Source organism: Gamsiella multidivaricata, assembly GCF_025024155.1.
Source record: "Gamsiella multidivaricata strain RSA 2152 chromosome Unknown BC939scaffold_83, whole genome shotgun sequence".
NCBI classification, from domain to species: domain Eukaryota; kingdom Fungi; phylum Mortierellomycota; class Mortierellomycetes; order Mortierellales; family Mortierellaceae; genus Gamsiella; species Gamsiella multidivaricata.
The window spans coordinates 56875-75820 of NW_026251791.1; the positions used below are offsets into that span (position 1 = coordinate 56875).

General features: G+C 49.4%; 7 protein-coding genes across 7 annotated transcripts; 5 read left to right on the plus strand and 2 right to left on the minus strand.

The window, feature by feature from the left end:
• Positions 1–383: 383 nt before the first annotated feature.
• BC939DRAFT_506981 (uncharacterized protein) lies at positions 384–2664 on the minus strand (the record flags this gene model as incomplete). The annotated part of the gene is made up of 2 exons (XM_051560847.1): positions 384–2387; positions 2473–2664. The coding sequence occupies 2 exons, from the start codon at positions 2662–2664 to the stop codon at positions 384–386; spliced, it is 2196 nt and encodes a 731-aa protein (XP_051407959.1).
• Positions 2665–2955: 291 nt separating this feature from the next.
• On the minus strand, positions 2956–6280 carry BC939DRAFT_506982 (P-loop containing nucleoside triphosphate hydrolase protein; the record flags this gene model as incomplete). Its single annotated transcript, XM_051560848.1, has 10 exons — positions 2956–3253; positions 3348–3621; positions 3726–4376; positions 4458–4995; positions 5076–5172; positions 5277–5377; positions 5479–5570; positions 5653–5901; positions 5990–6049; positions 6148–6280. 10 exons carry the CDS (start codon positions 6278–6280, stop codon positions 2956–2958), a joined length of 2493 nt encoding a protein of 830 aa, XP_051407960.1.
• Positions 6281–6457: 177 nt separating this feature from the next.
• Positions 6458–8325, plus strand: BC939DRAFT_464479 (HAD-like domain-containing protein). The gene is made up of 5 exons (XM_051557378.1): positions 6458–6667; positions 7224–7300; positions 7406–7525; positions 7609–7650; positions 7748–8325. The coding sequence occupies exons 1-5, from the start codon at positions 6538–6540 to the stop codon at positions 8126–8128; spliced, it is 750 nt and encodes a 249-aa protein (XP_051407961.1). The 5' UTR covers positions 6458–6537; the 3' UTR covers positions 8129–8325.
• A 244-nt stretch (positions 8326–8569) lies between these two features.
• On the plus strand, positions 8570–11857 carry BC939DRAFT_464484 (uncharacterized protein). The gene is made up of 8 exons (XM_051557379.1): positions 8570–8904; positions 8992–9083; positions 9168–9230; positions 9315–9539; positions 9612–9714; positions 9824–10089; positions 10196–10841; positions 10918–11857. Exons 1-8 carry the CDS (start codon positions 8593–8595, stop codon positions 11356–11358), a joined length of 2148 nt encoding a protein of 715 aa, XP_051407962.1. The 5' UTR covers positions 8570–8592; the 3' UTR covers positions 11359–11857.
• A 483-nt stretch (positions 11858–12340) lies between these two features.
• BC939DRAFT_402049 (UTP--glucose-1-phosphate uridylyltransferase family) lies at positions 12341–14251 on the plus strand (the record flags this gene model as incomplete). Its single annotated transcript, XM_051552651.1, has 4 exons — positions 12341–12424; positions 12533–12628; positions 12790–13077; positions 13187–14251. 4 exons carry the CDS (start codon positions 12341–12343, stop codon positions 14249–14251), a joined length of 1533 nt encoding a protein of 510 aa, XP_051407963.1.
• A 264-nt stretch (positions 14252–14515) lies between these two features.
• BC939DRAFT_464490 (coproporphyrinogen III oxidase) lies at positions 14516–16955 on the plus strand. Its single transcript, XM_051557380.1, has 12 exons — positions 14516–14715; positions 14801–14952; positions 15042–15064; positions 15143–15220; positions 15314–15325; positions 15422–15723; positions 15851–15932; positions 16032–16137; positions 16224–16291; positions 16369–16418; positions 16510–16636; positions 16763–16955. Exons 1-12 carry the CDS (start codon positions 14612–14614, stop codon positions 16889–16891), a joined length of 1233 nt encoding a protein of 410 aa, XP_051407964.1. The 5' UTR covers positions 14516–14611; the 3' UTR covers positions 16892–16955.
• A 141-nt stretch (positions 16956–17096) lies between these two features.
• Positions 17097–18939, plus strand: BC939DRAFT_415613 (Adenosylhomocysteinase). Its single transcript, XM_051553000.1, has 3 exons — positions 17097–17253; positions 17378–17643; positions 17747–18939. Exons 1-3 carry the CDS (start codon positions 17238–17240, stop codon positions 18755–18757), a joined length of 1293 nt encoding a protein of 430 aa, XP_051407965.1. The 5' UTR covers positions 17097–17237; the 3' UTR covers positions 18758–18939.
• The last annotated feature ends 7 nt before the right edge of the window (positions 18940–18946 follow it).

An 18946-nucleotide genomic window follows, 5' to 3' on the forward strand; every position in this document is an offset into this window, starting at 1 on the left:
GCTTGCAGAAAGGTGGTCCATCATGGCTATCTGTTCGATATGATACTGCGAACACCGCATATCATGTCCTTCCTCATCAATATCATCATCACTATCATCATCATCATGTGCGTTCCTCTATGTACTCATGCATCCAACCTGGTTCCCAGCTCAATCGGTTGTTTACATCTACTGATAGACTCCTTGTATCCTTTTGTACAGTATAATGCACCGTGGTAAAAGGGAGCGGTAAAGAGACTACACTCCGACAACTCTAGGCCATCATCACCACACATCGCGCTCACGTTCTCGGCTCTCATCACAGTTTCAAGGCATCGACACTTTTTTTTTTTTTTCGGCTAAATTGTAACTACTGTTCATATTACAAGCAATAATCCAATTTATTAAACAGCTCGCTTCTCATCCAGAACGTCCTGGATGGCCTCCTCTGCTGTGGCAACCACCCGTATGCGACCCATCGCCTGCTCGTGTAGCATGATCAATACGCTCGGCACTATTGCCGCCACACACCCCAGCGCCATCCCCGTACCCACCACCCAACCTGGTCGTACATGATAATTCATCCCCCACATAAACCCGCACAACATCTCCTGGATCATCGAGTTCAAATTGAACGATCCCACAATCAAACAGAACCGCGACGGACTGACCACCAACTTCATAGGTGATCCATTTAGCATGACCGTTGTCCTGCACCTCATCTCTTCTTCCTCGGACGATGGTATTGAACCAGCTTTCACTGTTGTTGTCGTCGTCGCCGTCGCTGCTGTAGCTGTTGCCGCGTCGGTCGCCACTCCCTTCTCTTCTTGAACATGCGCCTGCGCAGGAAGACCCGATGCCCCAACAGTGCTCTCTACATGATCTAGGGATTGCTGCGCCGGCAATGCAAAGAAATCGACAGGCTCAACCCCAGTTGGGATCATATAGTTATACCACGGCCACGCCTTCTGGAGCCGTTCCTGCCGTCTCAAGAGCCGTCTCTGGCGCTCGTCCACCCAGTCCATCTGCTCGCTCGTCAATGCCGCGGGCATGGGCATCAGTGGTGATGATTGCTTGCCCTTCTTGATCGACAATTGCTCGCTTTGAAACGGCAACACCTTCGTCATCGGCGCTTTTACATCCCCCCTTTTCGCAAAAACCAAGACATTCTTCCGAGGGCCGCTCTTGGGTTGGCCCTGTGCTTCGTGGATCACGAACGTCGATCGATTTAAAGTGACGCTCGAATTGCTATCCTTGACCATCGCTATTGTCTTCGTTCTGGCCTTGGTCCTGGGCGATATTCGCTTCGTGGGCGCCTTCGTCAGTGATGCAGAGGAGGAGCCCCGCTCAGGCGTCTTCTGAGATCGGGGCGATGCCGGTGATTTCTGGACAGCAATGCCCTCTTCCATCTGCTGCAATGCCATACCCGTATCCAAAGACAGTTGCTGACCTCGTTCTAAATCTGCAGATGCATCGTCTTCGCCTCCGCCCGATCCACCTAGAGGGAAGGGCAAAAACGGCAGGACGACGGAATGCACCATTCGCCGTGTCTCTTCAGCAAGCAGTCCGTTCAATTCCTCCTCGGCAATACCAACACTGATCTTGTCTCCTGTCGCTGGGGCTCCGTCCAAACTAGGGGGCGGTTCCTTGTCGATGATAATGCTAGCGCGCAAGGGAGTGCCGAATCCCGACTCATTATCATGCCCACTTAGATCCTCAGCCGCATCCTGGGAGCCGAATATAGTTGATTTTGACCGAGATTGAGAAGGAGAAGGAGAAGGAGAAGGAGAATCAGGGACCGCTACATGGGTCACAGTTGGGATCAATGCATCTGATCCCCGAGAAGTAGTATCGTTTGGTATGAACGCCTCTTGCCGGTCTGTATCCGTAGCCAGCTCGTTTCCCACACGATCTCGGCCATAGTCTGGGAAGCATCGATAAAAATCCAGCCTTCTGAGTAACCCTTCTCTTCGATCCTGTTCCGAGACACCGTTTAACACATCCTGTTCCTCCAGATGCTCCTTGAGAAACCGACCAACAAACTCTTGTCGAATGGCTCTGTCTTCTCGCCAGATACGAATCCCTCGAATGAAACCAATCAGTCGTTTGGGGTGAACAGGTACGTTGGCCAACGTGAAGAACCCGTTCAGGACTTGAGAAGCAATTTCAATCCACAGCTTCTGTGTAGCGTCGTCCCTCAGCTTGACCATGTTCCCCATGAGAAGCACCAGAAAGGCTCCCCATACCACCACCGATAGGCAGCAGAAAAATATGAAAAAGTTGAAAGGCGACCTGACAATCAGCCGGCATCCGTCTTTGAAGTACTTGCTCCAGGGTGCATTGCGGACCCATGAGAGAAGAGAAAAGTGCTCAACATTGCCTGGTTGTTGGGCCTTGCTGTGTCTTGCCTGGCGTAGAAGTTAGAGATATCCTGTTAGCAGATGAGCGCGGGTATGTAAGAGCGCGGTAAAATTCTATTGAAGGTACACTTACCGCATGTGTTGGAGGCGGCCTCGATTGGTTCAAGGCAGTCTTGGTGCCGTCACTGCTGATGATATTGAGTTCCTTCCTGTTCGTATCGCCCCTGGGTTGATCAAGATAATGATTGTCATTGTTCTGTTTTGGGGTGGGCGAAGGGCTATCCACGAGACCTTCTTGTGGTGGGAACGGCGGTGTAAAGGCCATATGAGGCAGTAGAGGCAAGGGCTGGTCAGCGAGAAGAACTCCAGGGTATGACCAAATGGTGCTGAAAATAAAGTTCTAAGCGTTTAGCAGGAGCAATGAGGATTCATTCTGCGTCCGGTAGGGATTGGAAAGTGGTCTTATAGAATACAGTCAGCGGAGCGATGATGAGATTTATGAAGATGCAAAGAAGGTGAAGAGGCGATGAGACGAAAGAATATTTCCTCGACGAACGAGAGATCAGGGCCAAGTTCACAAGTTCATGGGCTGTATGGTGCAACACACAGCCTGTCCTCAGGGCTGCTGAAGACTCTCCCAGACCTTGGCGGCTGTCGCCCAGGCCTGGTTTATTGGCTTGGCAGACAGTACTGCTGATGTTACCGGAGCAGGATCCAACGCCTCTCTGGTTATTGCTGAGGTAGCAGCAGTGCTGGCGGAAAGGGCCGCAAGTGCCATTCGGGCCTGGGCTTCGAATCCTTTGATGTCGCGGACACGATTTCCGAGTACGGACTTGTAAATGTTCTGCGTCCCACTGGCTTCGAAACCTCCTCGCTCGATCTCGACCGCCAACTTCTTAACGAACTCTGTCATCCTATACCGATTACAAGGCAAACAATAATGTTTAGCAGATGCGCTAATGGCAGGTTATGGAAAATAAGATTAAAATTATCATGATGACGCTATACCTTGCGTCCAGTTCTGCTTTGCCCAAGGATGAGGTCCTGTCAGCAGCAAGTCTTGTAAAGTAGTCCGCGGCTAGAGATCTGTGCGATCCCTGGAATAGTGATGAAAGTGCCCGCTCGACGGTCTCATAGCACAGTTCGCGAAACCTGAGTGCGATTTTGGTGGATTCTGAATGAGAAAGGTCGTACTTATTGATGCTAGTGATCTCAAGGGCTTCTTTCGTAGGTGCAGACGGTGCAGTCGGCCTTTTGTAGTACGATGGATCGACAGCTTTGCCTGGAGCAACAGCAGGATTCGATTGCAATAAAGTGTTAGATTAATTCAGACCTGCATGAATGCGGTCGGGGGCATATGAAAGTGGGTATCATGCTTCTTCCTACCGAACAATAGCTTTCTCCGCTTGGCCTTCCTTTCCGCCTCGGAATCGTAGTCCTGTTCGCGCTCCTCTAAACTGGAATTGCCGTTTTCCGCTTCATCGCTAGAATCGCCACTCCCTGACGCTTCGTCGTCATCATCTTTATCCTCATCCCCGACCAAATCTGCGTCGTATCGACCGAGAGCGACCGAGGCTGACTGCCAGGCGCCCTGTACTTGAATAATTCCATCAGTGCCTACGAACGTCTTGCTGCCTCCCATGTGCTGCGCTTGACGACCATGACCCTGGATGTCCGACAACTTTTCGGCCTTTTCCTTCGCAACTTTTTCAGGCGTCCGGCAGATGTCGCACCGAGAACCGTCTTTGCACACTGTCTTCTTTCCGACATCCTTCTCTCCAAAGTACTCGCAGAGAAACACATGGCGGCATTGGGTCACATTCTCACAATAGGAAACCATCCTTTGAAAGTTCTTGATCACATCTACGGAACCGGTGTCTCGCGTACTTAATGCCGTTTTCTCGGTCTTCAGTCGACGACGTTCCTTTTCAACCTCCAGCAGAAACTCAATTTTTGCTCGGTCTTCGCGCGAATAATAAAGGATACATCGCGATATATCTCCGTCTCTTCCTGCGCGCCCACTCTCCTGATAATACCCTGAAAGATGAAAAGAAAAGTGGCATGAGCAATAAATCGACACATCCATCAAAATTACAGGGCTTATGACCATGATCTCACCTTCGATCGTTTTTGGGAGTTCCCAATGGCAAACAAAGCGTACGTTTGGTTTGTCAATACCCATTCCGAAAGCAATCGTGGCTACGATAACGTCGATCGGCTTTTCATCTGTATCGTTTTCGCCATTCTTCTTGGTCTCTGTGCCTGTAGGAGAGCACCATCGCCGCTGAACATTCGCTCGCTGCTTGGGTGTCATTCCTGAGTGGAAAGCCGCCGCCATAACCCCGTCGCCTACTAGCCGATTTGCCAGATCCTCACACATCATGCGTTGACCGCAGTAAATAATACCGCAAACTGTCTCTATTTCTTGCGCTGTTGATGATGCTTTTACTGCCGTGCTTGCTGTCCTAAATCCGCTGGATACTCTCAAGGAGGAAGTGTCCAATGGCAGTGGTGCTGTTGATGCCGTTGGCGAAGCGGATGTCGAAGATCCTGATGAGGTCGACGCCTCAGCCTGAAGACGTTTTCTGCGACTCTTGTAGATACCTCTTAAGAAACCAAGAAAATTCTCATACCGATTGTTGTTGTCGAAACGGACCTATGTTTTCCACAAATGATAACATATGTTAGCATAAGGTGCATTATCTCAGGCACTTCACCCACGGTGCCAGGACGTACCTCGTAATAAAGATTGTCGCGATTAAATGACGAGATGAAGAAGCATAGCTCAGGCGGATCAGGGAGACCCAGCGTCTTTATGATGTCTTGGCGGACCCTTTGCAGATCAAATAGAAAGCAATTGAATTCCAATCAACCATGTTAGTCACTAACGAACCTATCTACCGTCCTCGCTCGTGTTTTTTATATCTAAGAACATACCTTTCTGTAGCCGTGGCTGTCAAAGCCAAGATCGGGAGTTTCGGAAACTCATTCCTGAAATAGCCCAGCTTCGCATAGTCCTTTCTGAAGTCGTGGCCCCACTGGCTAATGCAATGTGCCTTTTCGTCAACTGGGTTAATACGCTTTCGTTGGGATTTTGCATGACCGCAGCAGTTGCGTAGATCTCCATGTCCTCTCTTACTTCGTCTATTACTAATCTGGCCAACGCATCCCTACTGTGAAGAGCAGTCAGATGTTTGCGGAATTCACTTGTAGCCAGCAACTCGGGAGTAACTATACGATAAACCAGAGTCAATATTAGTCCTTGTTCGAAAGAAAGCCGACAGAGCGTAGTGGATGTATAGCTGACCAGTACCATAGAGCAACTTGAGGGTAGGAACCTTCAATTCCAGATCGGCCATCACAGAGGCGCGTTCCTTCTTTCCAATTGACGAATTCAATGCAGCTGCTTTGACGCCTAGGCGCTGCAATGCACTTGCTTGGTCATGAATCAATGCGAGTAGAGGGGACACGACAATCGTCACGCCATTACTCATAACAGCCGGAAGCTGATAACACAAGGACTTGCCTCCTCCCGTAGGCATGATAACGAACACATCGCGGCCTAGTAGAATCAATTTGACTGGTGAGGCTTCCTAGAACAATAGTATACTCGATGGTGGACGGTCCTGGCATCTGTCCATTTCAAATACCTTCTAGGACAGCCTTGACGATGGCAAATTGGTTTCCACGAAAGTCCTGTAACCGAAATACTGCAGAGCGCTATCGTATTAGAACACGAGATAGCATGGATCAAAGGCGAATCATGATTAAACTAGGCGCAGGGCCGGCATATAGAGCAATTGAGTACCTGACCGCAGGCACTTGTGGCAGTCCGAAATGGCTTTGGCTCCGTTTAGTTGTTGCTGCTCCTTCTGAAAGGCTACCGTATTACCGGAATGATTCTTAAATGATAGTTGCGTCTGTACTTTGCTGCTCTTCATGCTGGCATATGTGGAAGCGCTAATTCCCGTTTTCTGCTTGATGCCGCCAGGAAGGCGATTGCGAAGAAGGGATGGTGGTCAGGGCGATCACTGGTCATTTTTTGGTGGCAACTAAAGAAAGTCAGGGCAAGCCACACGTACTGGTCCAGGGGGATGTTTTCTTCCTGCACTCCGCTGGCGCCCAACTTATTCAAAGTCCTTCTCTCCTTTGCTCATTCCTTCCCCATATTCCACACTTCATATTCCTCAAATAAAGCATGACTATGCCTTCCACAGCATCAGCAGCGACCACTACGGCCACGCAACCTCAGCATGAAATCCACTACTGCATCTTTGACATGGACGGTCTGCTCATCAACACGGAATCACTCTACACCCAAATCACCTGTAAGCTAAAAAACATGTCTATCAACTCAATCGCCCTTTACGCACAAACCGGGGACACAGAGTGGCATAGACAACGTGCTTATGCTGTCTTTCCTATTAGTTTAAACACGTTGTTGTTGGCGTAGAAATTTGTTTATACTAGCGGCAGCTCAACAGTAGCAGTAGCAGTAACAGTGATGGCGATGGTAGTGGTAAATGACAGTGATAATAGGGGACGGCAGAGCAGTAGATTCAGAAGCTGGGATCCCCTCCTTATCCTTTATATATATATATATATCTCTTTGACCATGTCGATCCGCCGTACTTCTCCATATCTTATTCTAATGGGCTAGCTAGTGTCCACTGCGGGAGACAAAAGACCGCTGGATCCACTGTTGAGCATATTCCTCATGGTCTCACTTCTTTTCTCACACATGCCTTTAAGTTTGATTACCAGGCCAATTTGCTGATTGTCAGGGCGCGGCCGTTGATGTGTAGTTTGCAATTCATCTTATAATCAACGGTACTGACCCGGGCTCAACATGTATCCATCCTTTCCTTTAACATGTCTGGTTAGCCGAGATCCTTGCGCGCTATGGCAAGAAGTATGATTTTGAGCTCAAAGCCAAGTTGATGGGTCTTCGTGAAAAGGAGGTATATAAGGCCCGAAGCCGTTTGTTGTTCATTCCCGCATCTCCTATTTCTCTCACAGATCATTGAGTAACCATGCTGATCCAATGCATGAAAATATCGTGATAGTCTTCGGAAATCCTTGTGAGAGAATCCGGCGTTGCAATGACTCCAGAAGAGTACCTGCATGAGCGCCATCTTTTGCAATTGGAACGATTCCCGCACTGTGTGCCTTTGCCTGGAGTAATGGTATGTGTCACTTCGGACTATGACGCCCTTTGTTTTGCCCGCTTTTAATGTCCCAATTTAACCTACTCTCTCCTCTGAAACAGCGCCTCATTAAGCACCTGAAGGACAAGAAGATTCCTATTGCTGTATGTGTCGAGCGCCTGTATCTCAATGTTGGTTGTCCTTTTATAAAGAAGGAGCGAATTCTAATCAGGTCTTCTTCCCAATTGATGTTGGCTATAGGTGGCAACGTCGTCGTACCGTAAGAACTTTGAGTTGAAGTCGATGAATAACCAGGCGCTGTTCGAACTTTTTGATGTCATTGTCTGTGGCGACGATCCCGCCATCAAACATGGAAAACCCAACCCCGACATTTTCTTCGTGGCACGAGACCGTCTGGCTAAGCACTATGGACATGATACTGTCGTAAATGAGAAGTGCCTTGTCTTTGAGGACTCACCTATTGGGGTTCAGGCAGGCGTCAATGCGAATATGAAGGTTGTTTGGGTTCCAGACGAGAATATCGGACGACTTTACCCAACGCTGGACGGACCTTCACAGCGTCTTGAATCGCTGGAGCTCTTCGACCCCGTTTACTTTGGTCTTCCTCCCTTTGAGAACTGAAGCCTGCTACGCATCCACACCCAGCTGTACCCTATAGAAAAATAAACCCCGGCGGTCAGAGAGTAGCAAGAGAGAGAGACAAATTTTGTTGCAAATACCACAGTTACTAGTAGACAGCTTTGTAGAAGTGTTATTAGGGTGAGGATGAGGATAAAGAAGAGTGCCGGGCTGGGGAGGTGGGGAAGGGGTCGAGGAGGCCCTGACACCCTGCCACGGCCGTCATCCTCCTTCGGGGAGAGCAATGCTTTGCCTTTTTTTCCTTCCAGGGCAAGCACCACAGGCAACCATCTCCAACTTTTGTCCTCCAGGCGTTTCGTGAGCTCCTAAAGACGATGCTGTGGGTCAAGGGGAATGGGAGGCACGCTTTTTTTTTTTTTTTTTTTTACCGGGCTCTAGTAAATAAAATTGTTGGCTGAAAACAATACATTTTCAGCTCTTTCGTGCACAAATGCCTGTCCGTAGTCATGAATGATTTCGAGGACGTCGACGACATGTCATTCGTGATGGACAGCAACAACGAGGACGAGGAAAATGGAGAGGGTAGTCAGACTGCCCCAGGAACTCAGGAAACACAGGGTACTATCAACAACGATGAGGAGCAACAGCATGAGCTCGAACACGATCTACAGCCGGACGCCCAACCACCAGCTCCTGAACGCTTGACACCGTCCCAGGATCATGATTTCCAGAGTCAGGCCCCAGTGGTGGTGCGACCGATGCTCGGGCCAGGACTGGCGAATATCCCAGAACCGCGGCCCCAGAATGTAGAGACGGAGGTACATGTCATGAGTAACTCGCGGCTCTGTGAGAACATGTGTCCACGTTTTGACACCACAACCCACTAATGGGTTGATTTTCTACAGGAATCGACTTGCTCTATCTGTTTTGAGCATTGGACAAACAGCGGGAGTCATCGTCTGGTCTCTATCAAGTGCGGACATCTCTTTGGCGAGAGGTGCGTCGTAGATGACAATTTACGCACTCAACTCTATCGTGATGGTTCCAGAGAACTCAACGCTTTTCATCATCATTGAACTAGCTGCATCCTAAAATGGATGGCGCAGCGTGGCCGAGGCGGATGTGCCAAATGTCCAGAGTGCAAGTAGGTGGATCGATCTTCCACTGTTGCATTGGTTGGCTGGAGAGACCGTGGGTATGCAGCTGACTTTTTTTTCCCCTTAAATAGCCACCCAGCAATGCGTAAGGATGTACGGAGGATCTGGAGCAAGTCTGTCGTGGTAGTAGACACTGCCGAGAAGGACGAAGCTGTAGCGCGCGCAAAGAAGGAACAGGAGCTGCGGTTACGATGTGAGCAAGAACTTGTACAGTCGAGGATGGCGTACGAAATGCTGAGATCCGAGATGACCAGGCTGCAGAACAAACATGACCGCCAGAGGGCATTCAAAATCAAGTAAGCAGATCGATAGGCTAACTGAATTGCTGGCGCTGGAATGGTCGTTCACTAATGTCATGTCCTTGATAGATACCGTTCGACGCTCAACCAAAGGAACATCACAAATACAGCGCTGATCGCTGCAACAGACGCCTCTTATGCACATTATAGAACCATCGCTGCTCCTGCCATGGTAAGGCCAAGATACCTATACGCCTCAGTCATCGAAGGCCCTTATGGAGTCCATGGATGCCTTACTCAACTGCTTGCCGCTTTCATCCGATCGTAATTTATGTTCTTAGCCTGCGGGAACAGCGCAATACATGTCGTTTCGGAAAGACGAAGAAATGTTTGTTTGCACGAGACAGATCAATGAGATTCATGGAGTCACGAGAGTATCAATGCGGGACTTTTCTTTGCAAGGCATTATACCCATCCACACGCATGCCATAAGGGATTTACAGTGCTACACCTACAGTCCTGCGGAAAACAGATCACTAGTACTCACTGCAAGCATGGACAAAACTCTCAAAGTGACTTCTACTGAATCCCAGTCTATGCTGATGTCGTATGTTGTCGTTCAGCGAATCCTTTTTTGAGCTATCTATCGGGCGCGGGCACGTTATCAGCAGCCATGATGTCTGATGAGTGTATCTGCCTGACGTTATGAATAGATATGATCTGAAAGCACCCGTATGGTCATGTTGCTGGTCGGCATCAAATCCCTTTGCGATATATTGCTCCGTCAAGGGCAAAGAGACGAGTATCCTCACCCTCGACCTTCGATTTAACAACGGTCCTGTCGCAAGCTGTGCTCAAACTAGTCTGGTCGGACATTCGCCCATCCACTCCATGACACATATTGGACTTTCGCCTGATCAAAAACGAGAAGGTATTCTGTGCGGAAATCTCGAGGGAGCTTTCTTATACAATTTTGACGCTAGCGAACATGCTGGTGGTACATCCTTGGCGTCATACGCAAGTGCCAGTCAAGGATCAGTCTCTGCAGAGGTCGGGAATGGAAACTTCGCAAGTCAAGATCAAGGACGGCGCAGGCCTTTTCGGCTTCAGGGCGGTAGTTGCTCTTCCGTATCCTTCGATGCTGTTTCTCGTCGCTGGATGGCTTCGTACAAGTTCCTTGGGGAGCCCTATACACGGCATGTCCGAGGCCACCTTGATCAAGATCAGTTCTCAGGAGACTTTGTGCTCAAATCTGAATACAGGGTGGTTGGAGGGCCTCCTGCGCCATGCATGTCAAGGAGCAGCGTGTTTTCTCGTTGTGATGGATCTGTCTGCATGGCTGCAGGGTCAGAAGGCGTGGTATGTCTTTGGTAACATAGCTGTGACGAGTGATCGATCCCAGGCTAACTTCCTTTGCCTCCTTTCTATCGACTAGACGTATATCTGGAGCGGAGCGGCCAATAACGGTGCGCTGAATGAGAGCGGACTCAGTAGCAATACGCCCAGCAGCAGTCAGCAGTCGTCGATATCAATGTTCTCCATGCCTTCTTCGCAACCCCCTGCCGGCGATGGTTCACTTCAACGGCTGTTGCTCCAGAGACCAGGGATACGGCCGAACGAGAGACCAGGCCCGATCAAGGATGTCAAGGCGGTTGTTATAAATAACGAGGACTACGTTGTGACTCTTTCCGACCAGGAACTGGAGGTCTATCGGTGGTCAGAGGCGCGATGCCGTGTTCGGGTGGGGGATGAAGAGCTTGAGGACAGCGATAGCGATGAGGACATTATAAGGGAGGAGAGCCGTCCGGGGGCTTTCGATAAGGGCAAGAGGCGTCGAATGGATGACGATATCCTGGTGCTAGATGCGGACTGGTAGCGAAAGAAGAGAGAGGACAAACAAAGGAAGCGTGCGAAGTATCAATAGGGATATCGTGTCCTTTTCATCTTTATTAACCTCCGCGTCGGAGAAGGAACTCTGAATTGTACATAACTCTGTAAAGCAAAAGGGCAATTTGGTCTTGTAGGAATCAAAACAATGTACATGTACCGTAGATCAAAGTAGACACCATTTTGCGGCAAGGTAAAGCTGAGCAAGGGGGAGTAATGAGTGAACGCGCCAAATCTTGAAGCTGTTCCTGAGTGGTCAGTTTCCTGTCTGATACATTTTTTTCAAAGCCCGTTTGTGGAGCACAGATAAGATAAAGTGATTTAAGGTTATTGTGCCGTTTCTGGAATGCTTCTACTCTCGGCAACAGTGCTATCGTTATATAGAGAGATGGATCAAGCGTTTTAATCAAGTGGGGGTTAGTCTAATTACGCGTTTTGTTTCTTTACCCCAACAGAATAGTGAAGAAAAGAAAAAAGACAGAAAGGAGGCAGTTTTAGCAGTAGCGTTGAAAAGCGTTTGATGCAACAGCTCCAGAAGGGCAGCTTCAAAAATGCAGAGATTGCGGACCTAGGAAGGGGCCTGTCTTGACCCGGTGGTCCATGGATCGCATGCATCCCAATCCTGCTGCATCACTGGCTGGATAGGAGATATGTTGGGTTTGAAACAGTCTACAGGGGGATGATATGTTTACAACTCGTTTGTTTTTGTTCCTTTAGGAAAGGGCCTGGGAAGTGCAAAGGTGCAGACAAGGGCGAGAGGTACTAACACGTTCCATCGCCGATGGGCGCCTCCTTATCACGGCCGATTGTTCTTTTTCTACCACTCTGGCCTATGATCACACAATGACAACACATTCGTGCGCACCCCTTCATATAAAAGCCGTCTACCTTGGGAACCTTCTCCATGAGATCTCTCATTCCTCATCACAACCCACACACACCACGCCCTCTCTCGACCAGCACCCAACACCATGTCCACCCTTGCAACCCCTACTGCTGCTGGCACTGGTACTCAGGACCATCAGCTTCACCATCCTCACACCCTATCCACCTTGGTAAGAATCAGAGAATTAAAAAGTCGGTGGCGGTTTTTTCATGTTGTTGTTTTCCCCCACGCATAGCGGCATCCGCTGATCCTTATTTCTTTTACGCGTGTATTACAGGATTTCCAAGGTGCTAGCAGTGCAGCCGCGGCCAGCGCTATGCGTACAGAGCTCAATCGACTGATCTCTCAAGTCAAGGACGAGCAGGAGCGCAAGGTGAGCTTAAAGGACATGCATGCACTCGCTTCTCCGTTGTATATATTGATGTGAACATCTGTCCGGCCGGAGTTCATGAGTTCGACTCTAACCCATAGCTCTCTGCTTCTCTAATCTTGATGTCATCCTCTGTTTGATTTTGCAACGATATCACAATGAAGGCTTTCCAACACGAGATGGGCAACTTTTTCCTGCTTTTCACCCGCTGGCTGGGCGAGAGAAGCAAAGGCACCAAGATCAATTGGGACAAGGTCAACTCACCCCCTGACGATCAGGTCGTACCGTATGACAGCATTCCCAGGGTCGAATCTAGCCCCTACCTCAACAAACTGGCTGTTCTGAAACTCAACGGTGGCCTTGGAACCACCATGGGCTGCGTCGGACCCAAGAGCGCGATTGAAGTCCGCGACGGCATGACTTTCTTGGACCTCAGTGTGCGCCAGATTGAGGTACAGTGTCGGAGACCGCTACCAAGCAAAAATGTAGTCGTCATACCATGTAATCAACCTGTTGCTGACGTCGTGTCTGTCGCTCTTCATTCGGCTCTTTTCATAATAGTATCTGAACAAGGCCAAGAATGTAAACGTCCCCTTTATTCTCATGAACTCGTTCAACACGGATGACGAGACCAAGCGCATTGTCCAAAAGTACGCCACCCACAACATCGACATTTTGACCTTCAACCAGTCCAGATACCCACGCGTCAATAAGGATTCGTTGCTGCCTGTCCCACGTAACCCTGTCGGAGATCTTGCTGACTGGTACCCTCCTGGTCACGGAGATCTGTTTGACTCCCTTAATAACTCTGGACTCTTGGACAAGCTGATCGATGAGGGCAAGGAGTACCTCTTTGTTTCCAATGTCGATAACTTGGGTGCAACTGTGGACGAGAGCATCCTCAATCATATGGTTGAGTCTGGCGCAGAGTTCTTGATGGAGGTCACGGACAAGACTAGGGCTGATATCAAGGGAGGCACGCTTATCGACTATGAAGGCTCGATCCGTCTGCTCGAAATTGCACAGGTGCCATCTGCACACGTCGAGGACTTCAAGAGTATCAAGAAGTTCAAGATCTTTAACACAAACAACCTGTGGGTCAATCTGAAGGCGATCAAGCGTGTGGTTGAAGAGAACGAGCTGAGCCTCGAGGTCATTGTGAACGATAAGACAACAGAGAAGGGCGAGAAGGTCATCCAGCTTGAGACTGCCGTCGGTGCCGGTATCAAGCACTTTCACAACGCCCACGGTGTGAATGTGCCCCGCAGCCGTTTCTTGCCCGTCAAGTCGACTTCGGACCTGTTCTTGGTCACTTCGGATCTCTATGCGCTCAACCACGGCGAGTTGGCATTCAACCCCAAGCGCATGTTTAACACAGTGCCCCTGATCAAGTTGGGCGATCACTTTAAGAAGGTCAACAACTTTTTGGCGCGCTTCAGAAATCCGCCGCACATTCTTGAGCTCGACCACTTGACTGTCACCGGCGATGTGTCGTTCGGATCAGATGTTGTCCTCAAGGGCACCGTAATCATTGTCGCCAATGCCGGTTCTCACATTGATATTCCTTCCGGCAGCATCCTCGAGAACAAGGTGGTGTCTGGTAATCTCCATATCCTGGACCACTAATGTGGTACTACACCCTTCGCGCGCTTCAGTGCCTGCTTTACCCAACCCTCATCTTCGCCATTGTAGTTATATTTCTCAGCCAGCCTTTATCGCGCGTTCAATAAATTTGTCGTGTACACTCATTTTGGAATCTCCTCTTGGGAAGCCTGTATGGCTCCGGAGAAAGCTCTTCTATCTTCCTGCGTTCGGAAAGCATGGGACTGTTGAATCTAGAATTTTTTCTCTGTGCGCAAACAGAACAAACACTACCTCTGTCCGCTTTCACTCGCTTTTTAGTTTCCGTCTTTCTCGTTCATAACACCGTCTCGTTGGCAAAGATATTGTGTTAATAAAGGACGTCCATCGCCCACAACTGACAAGATGCGGATGATTACTCGGTCCCTGTCGACTCTGCTGCCTTCCGGCATAGTAGCTGTCGAGCAGGAGCCATTCTCGATATATGTCCATTGGCCGTACTGCTCAAGGTCGGTTAGCATGCATGTCAGTGGCCTCGCCACCAGATATTGTTTAAAACAAAGAGCTGACGGTCATATCCACGTCTCCGTACAGCAAATGCACATACTGTAACTTCAACAAGTATGTTGACCCTGACGTCGACAACGAGCGCATGGAGCGATCACTGGTCACGGAGCTTAAAACTGAATTGACACACTGGGGCCTGGATCGAAAATCACGACCTGTCCGGTCTGTATATTTTGGCGGTAGGTTCTTATGGACTACTGTGCAAAACGTGCAAGCAAAAGCGACAATGAAGGCTAAATGCATGGCCCTCATATCAACATTAATATAGGAGGAACCCCTAGCCTGGCAAGAGTAAGGGCTTCTTCATGGCTACATCGTTTTTGCTAAGTCTTCACCCCGTTTCTTAATTGTTAAATTGATACGCCATAGCCAAGTATGTTCCAATCCGTACTGGACACCTTGGACCGAATGTGCCATCTCTCCAAAGATACAGAGATCTCCATGGAGGTATACACCGCACCATGAGCCTTAAATTCCGAATAGATGCTCTTGCAGAGCATACTACTAACGAGTGCGCGAATTGCAACCATTGCTTTCTAGGGAAATCCGTCTGTAAGTGTTACTCCAATGCCCTTAGTCAACAAACATATAATCAATCGATATTAGGTCCGAAAACGACCTGACAGCTATCGCTCTCTCGAAAAATAGTCTACAACATCTGTCCAGACACTCAAGTCCCTGCGTGATATTGGGATTAATCGATACTCCTTGGGCGTGCAATCCTTTCAGAACCACATATTGAAGGAATTGGGTCGCGACCATACGCCCTCTTCCGCTCTGAGGTCTTTGCTCGACGCTCGCTCTGTATGGCCTGGAAGAGTGAACATGGACCTAATTATGGGTCATGCAGGTCAGACCCTGGAAGACTGGACGAAGGAACTGCGGTTTACGATGGATGTTGTAGATGATCACCTAAGTCTTTATCATCTCACGGTCGAGCCTGGAACAGCGTGCGTGCCTTGCCTTTCTCTCTTTCTTTTCCCTTTTTCTGGGAGTTGTTGTTGTTGTTGTTGTTGCAGATGCTTTATAGTTAACAAGATAATGTGCCCAACGGTAACGAACGTTTTGATATCATAGACTGCATAAGGATGTTACGCAGGGCAAAATCGCTTTGCCCGACAATGACCAGGCGACAGACATGTATGAGGCCATGATTGAGGTAGATGTGTCAAGTATCAGCATTGCCAATAATCTCCGCCTTACTCAATACGCCATGAAGCTGTTCTGCTGACTTTTACTTTGCTTTTGAAAACTATAGCTGACAAGCAAAGCTGGATTCGAGCATTATGAGGTCTCCAATTTTGCTAGGAACCAGGCATACAGCAAACACAACAGTGGTCATTGGCTAGGCGTTGATTACTTGGGTAAAGTAGTGTTAAGCGGAATATAATATATATTTATCTATGTAGAAAACGCGATACTTAAGAATAACAATGCCTTCCACTTGTAGGCATAGGACCTGGGGCCCATGGACGAGTACGCGACCCACGGACAGGAGAACGTCTACGGACGTTTAATGTAAGTGGCGATAAAGGCGGGTACATAATGAAATCTGTTCCTGAAAGGATTATCCATTGACGACTGGTGGGAAATAGATCCGCGACCCGACAGGTTGGATGCGTCAATGCGCCGAGCAAGGGACTGGGTAGGTATTCCTGTACTGTCCGACTACATCTGCAGCTGCGATTAAAAAAAAAATCTGTGCACGTCTGACGATATTTGTCGCCATGCCATAGCCTTAGACGCACAGTAGCGATTAGTCCTGAAGAGAGCAAGCAGGAACTTGTAGTTCTGGGCATGCGCACCAAGCTGGGAGTCGACCTGGAAACCTTCCGGCGACTTACGGGGCAGGATCTACTTAAGGTAACTGCAAACGCTTTTTTTTTTTTTTTTTTTTTTTTTTCCCACTGCGCCTGGTTTATGACTGCTACTTGTTCCCACGCTGAGGAATGTTAACCAATGGTCATTCACGAACACACTGAATGATAGTACTTAGATGCAGATGCGACTCGTTCAAGCATCGGGGGAGGACTCGTTACACTGACACCAGGGGCACTGTCGCCAACAGAGAGGGGCATGGCGGTCGCGGACGAGCTGGTGGCGAGATTAGTTCCTTGAGTAGCATTGAATATAGACAACGGGAACGTAATTTTTAGCCCCCTCCTTTCGGGTGAGAAGGCGGGAGCCATTGGTTTGTGAAGATGGAACTAAAGAACCTTGTGTCCCTGAGGAGAGTTCATCATCAAGCGCCAGAAGAAAGCAGTCCGTGCCCCAGCTGTTTTTCTTTTTAGTTTGCGCGTGAAAAACAGAAAAAAAACCTTCCACCAAGTTCCCCTCCCCCAATTGTACGTACGGTCTTTTGTTGATAAGAAGGACGGGGCCCCCTTGGGTCGCGTCTTTTTTCTTTCTCTTCTTCCTACTCTTCACCCTTCAACCCACATCCACCCACTTCATCACTTTCACCATGACCTACAAAGTTGGTATGTATACGCAGTTGCTTCCCCCTATTCACATCGTCCTCATCCTTACCCTCATCCTCACCCTCATCCTCATGCTTTCTGATTTCAGGAACCAAATGCTGACCCTGATCACTTTTTTTCATAGCTGACATCAGCCTCGCTGCCTTCGGCCGCAAGGAGATCGAGCTCGCCGAGAACGAGATGCCCGGTCTTATTGCCCTCCGTGTGAAGTACGGTCCTCAGCAGATCCTCAAGGGTGCCCGCGTTGCCGGTTCGCTCCACATGACCATCCAGACCGCCGTCTTGATCGAAACCTTGACCGCACTCGGTGCTGAGGTCACCTGGACTTCCTGCAACATCTTCTCGACCCAGGACCACGCTGCCGCCGCCATTGCCGAGACCGGTGTCCCTGTACGATTTCCTCTTTACTTGAATCTCCAGTTGCTCCAATTGCTTTTCGAAAAGAAACAAAACTTAACAATTGCTTCGCATTCATGTTGTGAAATATGATTAGGTCTTTGCCTGGAAGGGTGAGACTGATGAGGAGTACATGTGGTGCCTCGAGCAGCAGCTCCGTGCCTTCAAGGATGGCAAGGGCCCCAACATGATCTTGGACGATGGTGGTGATTTGACCACTCTCATCCACGAGAGCCACCCCGACCTCTTGACCGAGATCAGAGGTATTTCCGAGGAGACCACCACCGGTGTCCACCACCTGTACAAGATGCTCAAGGAGAACAAGCTCAAGGTTCCCGCCATCAACGTCAACGACTCTGTCACAAAGTCCAAGTTCGACAACCTCTACGGATGCCGTGAGTCCTTGATCGACGGAATCAAGCGCGCCACCGATGTCATGATTGCTGGAAAGGTTGCTGTCGTTGCCGGATACGGTGATGTCGGCAAGGGTTCCGCCGCTGCCCTCAAGGGTATGGGTGCCCGTGTCATCGTTACCGAGATCGACCCCATCAACGCTCTCCAGGCTGCTATGGAGGGTTACGAGGTCACCACCATGGAGGAGGCCGTCACTGAGGGTAACATCTTCGTTACCACCACCGGCTGCCGTGATATCATCCGTGGCGAGCACTTCGCGGCCATGAAGGACGACTCCATTGTTTGCAACATCGGCCACTTCGACATTGAGTTGGATGTCGCCTGGTTGAAGAAGAACGCTGTCAGCCACGTCAACATCAAGCCCCAGGTCGACCGCTTCCAGGTCGCCTCTGGCAACCACATCATCCTCTTGGCTGAGGGTCGCTTGGTCAACCTTGGATGCGCCACCGGCCACCCCTCGTTCGTCATGTCCAACTCTTTCTCCAACCAGGTCTTGGCCCAGATCGCTCTCTGGACCGACATCGCCTCCTACCCATTGGGCGTCCACATGCTCCCCAAGAAGTTGGACGAGGAGGTCGCTGCTGCCCACTTGGCTAAGATTGGCGTCAAGCTCACCAAGCTTACCCCCGTCCAGTCCGAGTACCTCGGTCTCAACCCCGAGGGTCCCTATAAGCCCGAGCACTACCGCTACTAAGTGCTGTATGCGTGCGTTGATGAATCATCTGCCGTCAGTTTTCTTCTCAGTCATTTGACAGTAGAGGAGTCAAGGAGACACGGCAGCCGAGAAGCACAGCAATAACTACACCCATGGCCAATTCAACTTGTATCATATTCTTATTCTGTACCTATAAAATATAAAAATTATTATGTTCAACCATACTTA

Coding starts and splice junctions, on each gene's coding strand:
- BC939DRAFT_464479 (XM_051557378.1), top strand. CDS start 6,538: ATGACTATGCCTTCCACAGCATCAGCAGCGACCACTACGGCCACGCAA. Junction 7,301..7,405: donor TGGGTCTTCGTGAAAAGGAG/GTATATAAGGCC, acceptor ATATCGTGATAG/TCTTCGGAAATCCTTGTGAG. Junction 7,651..7,747: donor ACAAGAAGATTCCTATTGCT/GTATGTGTCGAG, acceptor TGTTGGCTATAG/GTGGCAACGTCGTCGTACCG.
- BC939DRAFT_464484 (XM_051557379.1), top strand. CDS start 8,593: ATGAATGATTTCGAGGACGTCGACGACATGTCATTCGTGATGGACAGC. Junction 8,905..8,991: donor CCCAGAATGTAGAGACGGAG/GTACATGTCATG, acceptor GATTTTCTACAG/GAATCGACTTGCTCTATCTG. Junction 9,715..9,823: donor CCATCGCTGCTCCTGCCATG/GTAAGGCCAAGA, acceptor TTATGTTCTTAG/CCTGCGGGAACAGCGCAATA.
- BC939DRAFT_464490 (XM_051557380.1), top strand. CDS start 14,612: ATGCGGATGATTACTCGGTCCCTGTCGACTCTGCTGCCTTCCGGCATA. Junction 15,065..15,142: donor GAACCCCTAGCCTGGCAAGA/GTAAGGGCTTCT, acceptor GATACGCCATAG/CCAAGTATGTTCCAATCCGT. Junction 16,138..16,223: donor GCTAGGCGTTGATTACTTGG/GTAAAGTAGTGT, acceptor TTCCACTTGTAG/GCATAGGACCTGGGGCCCAT.
- BC939DRAFT_415613 (XM_051553000.1), top strand. Junction 17,644..17,746: donor TTGCCGAGACCGGTGTCCCT/GTACGATTTCCT, acceptor AAATATGATTAG/GTCTTTGCCTGGAAGGGTGA.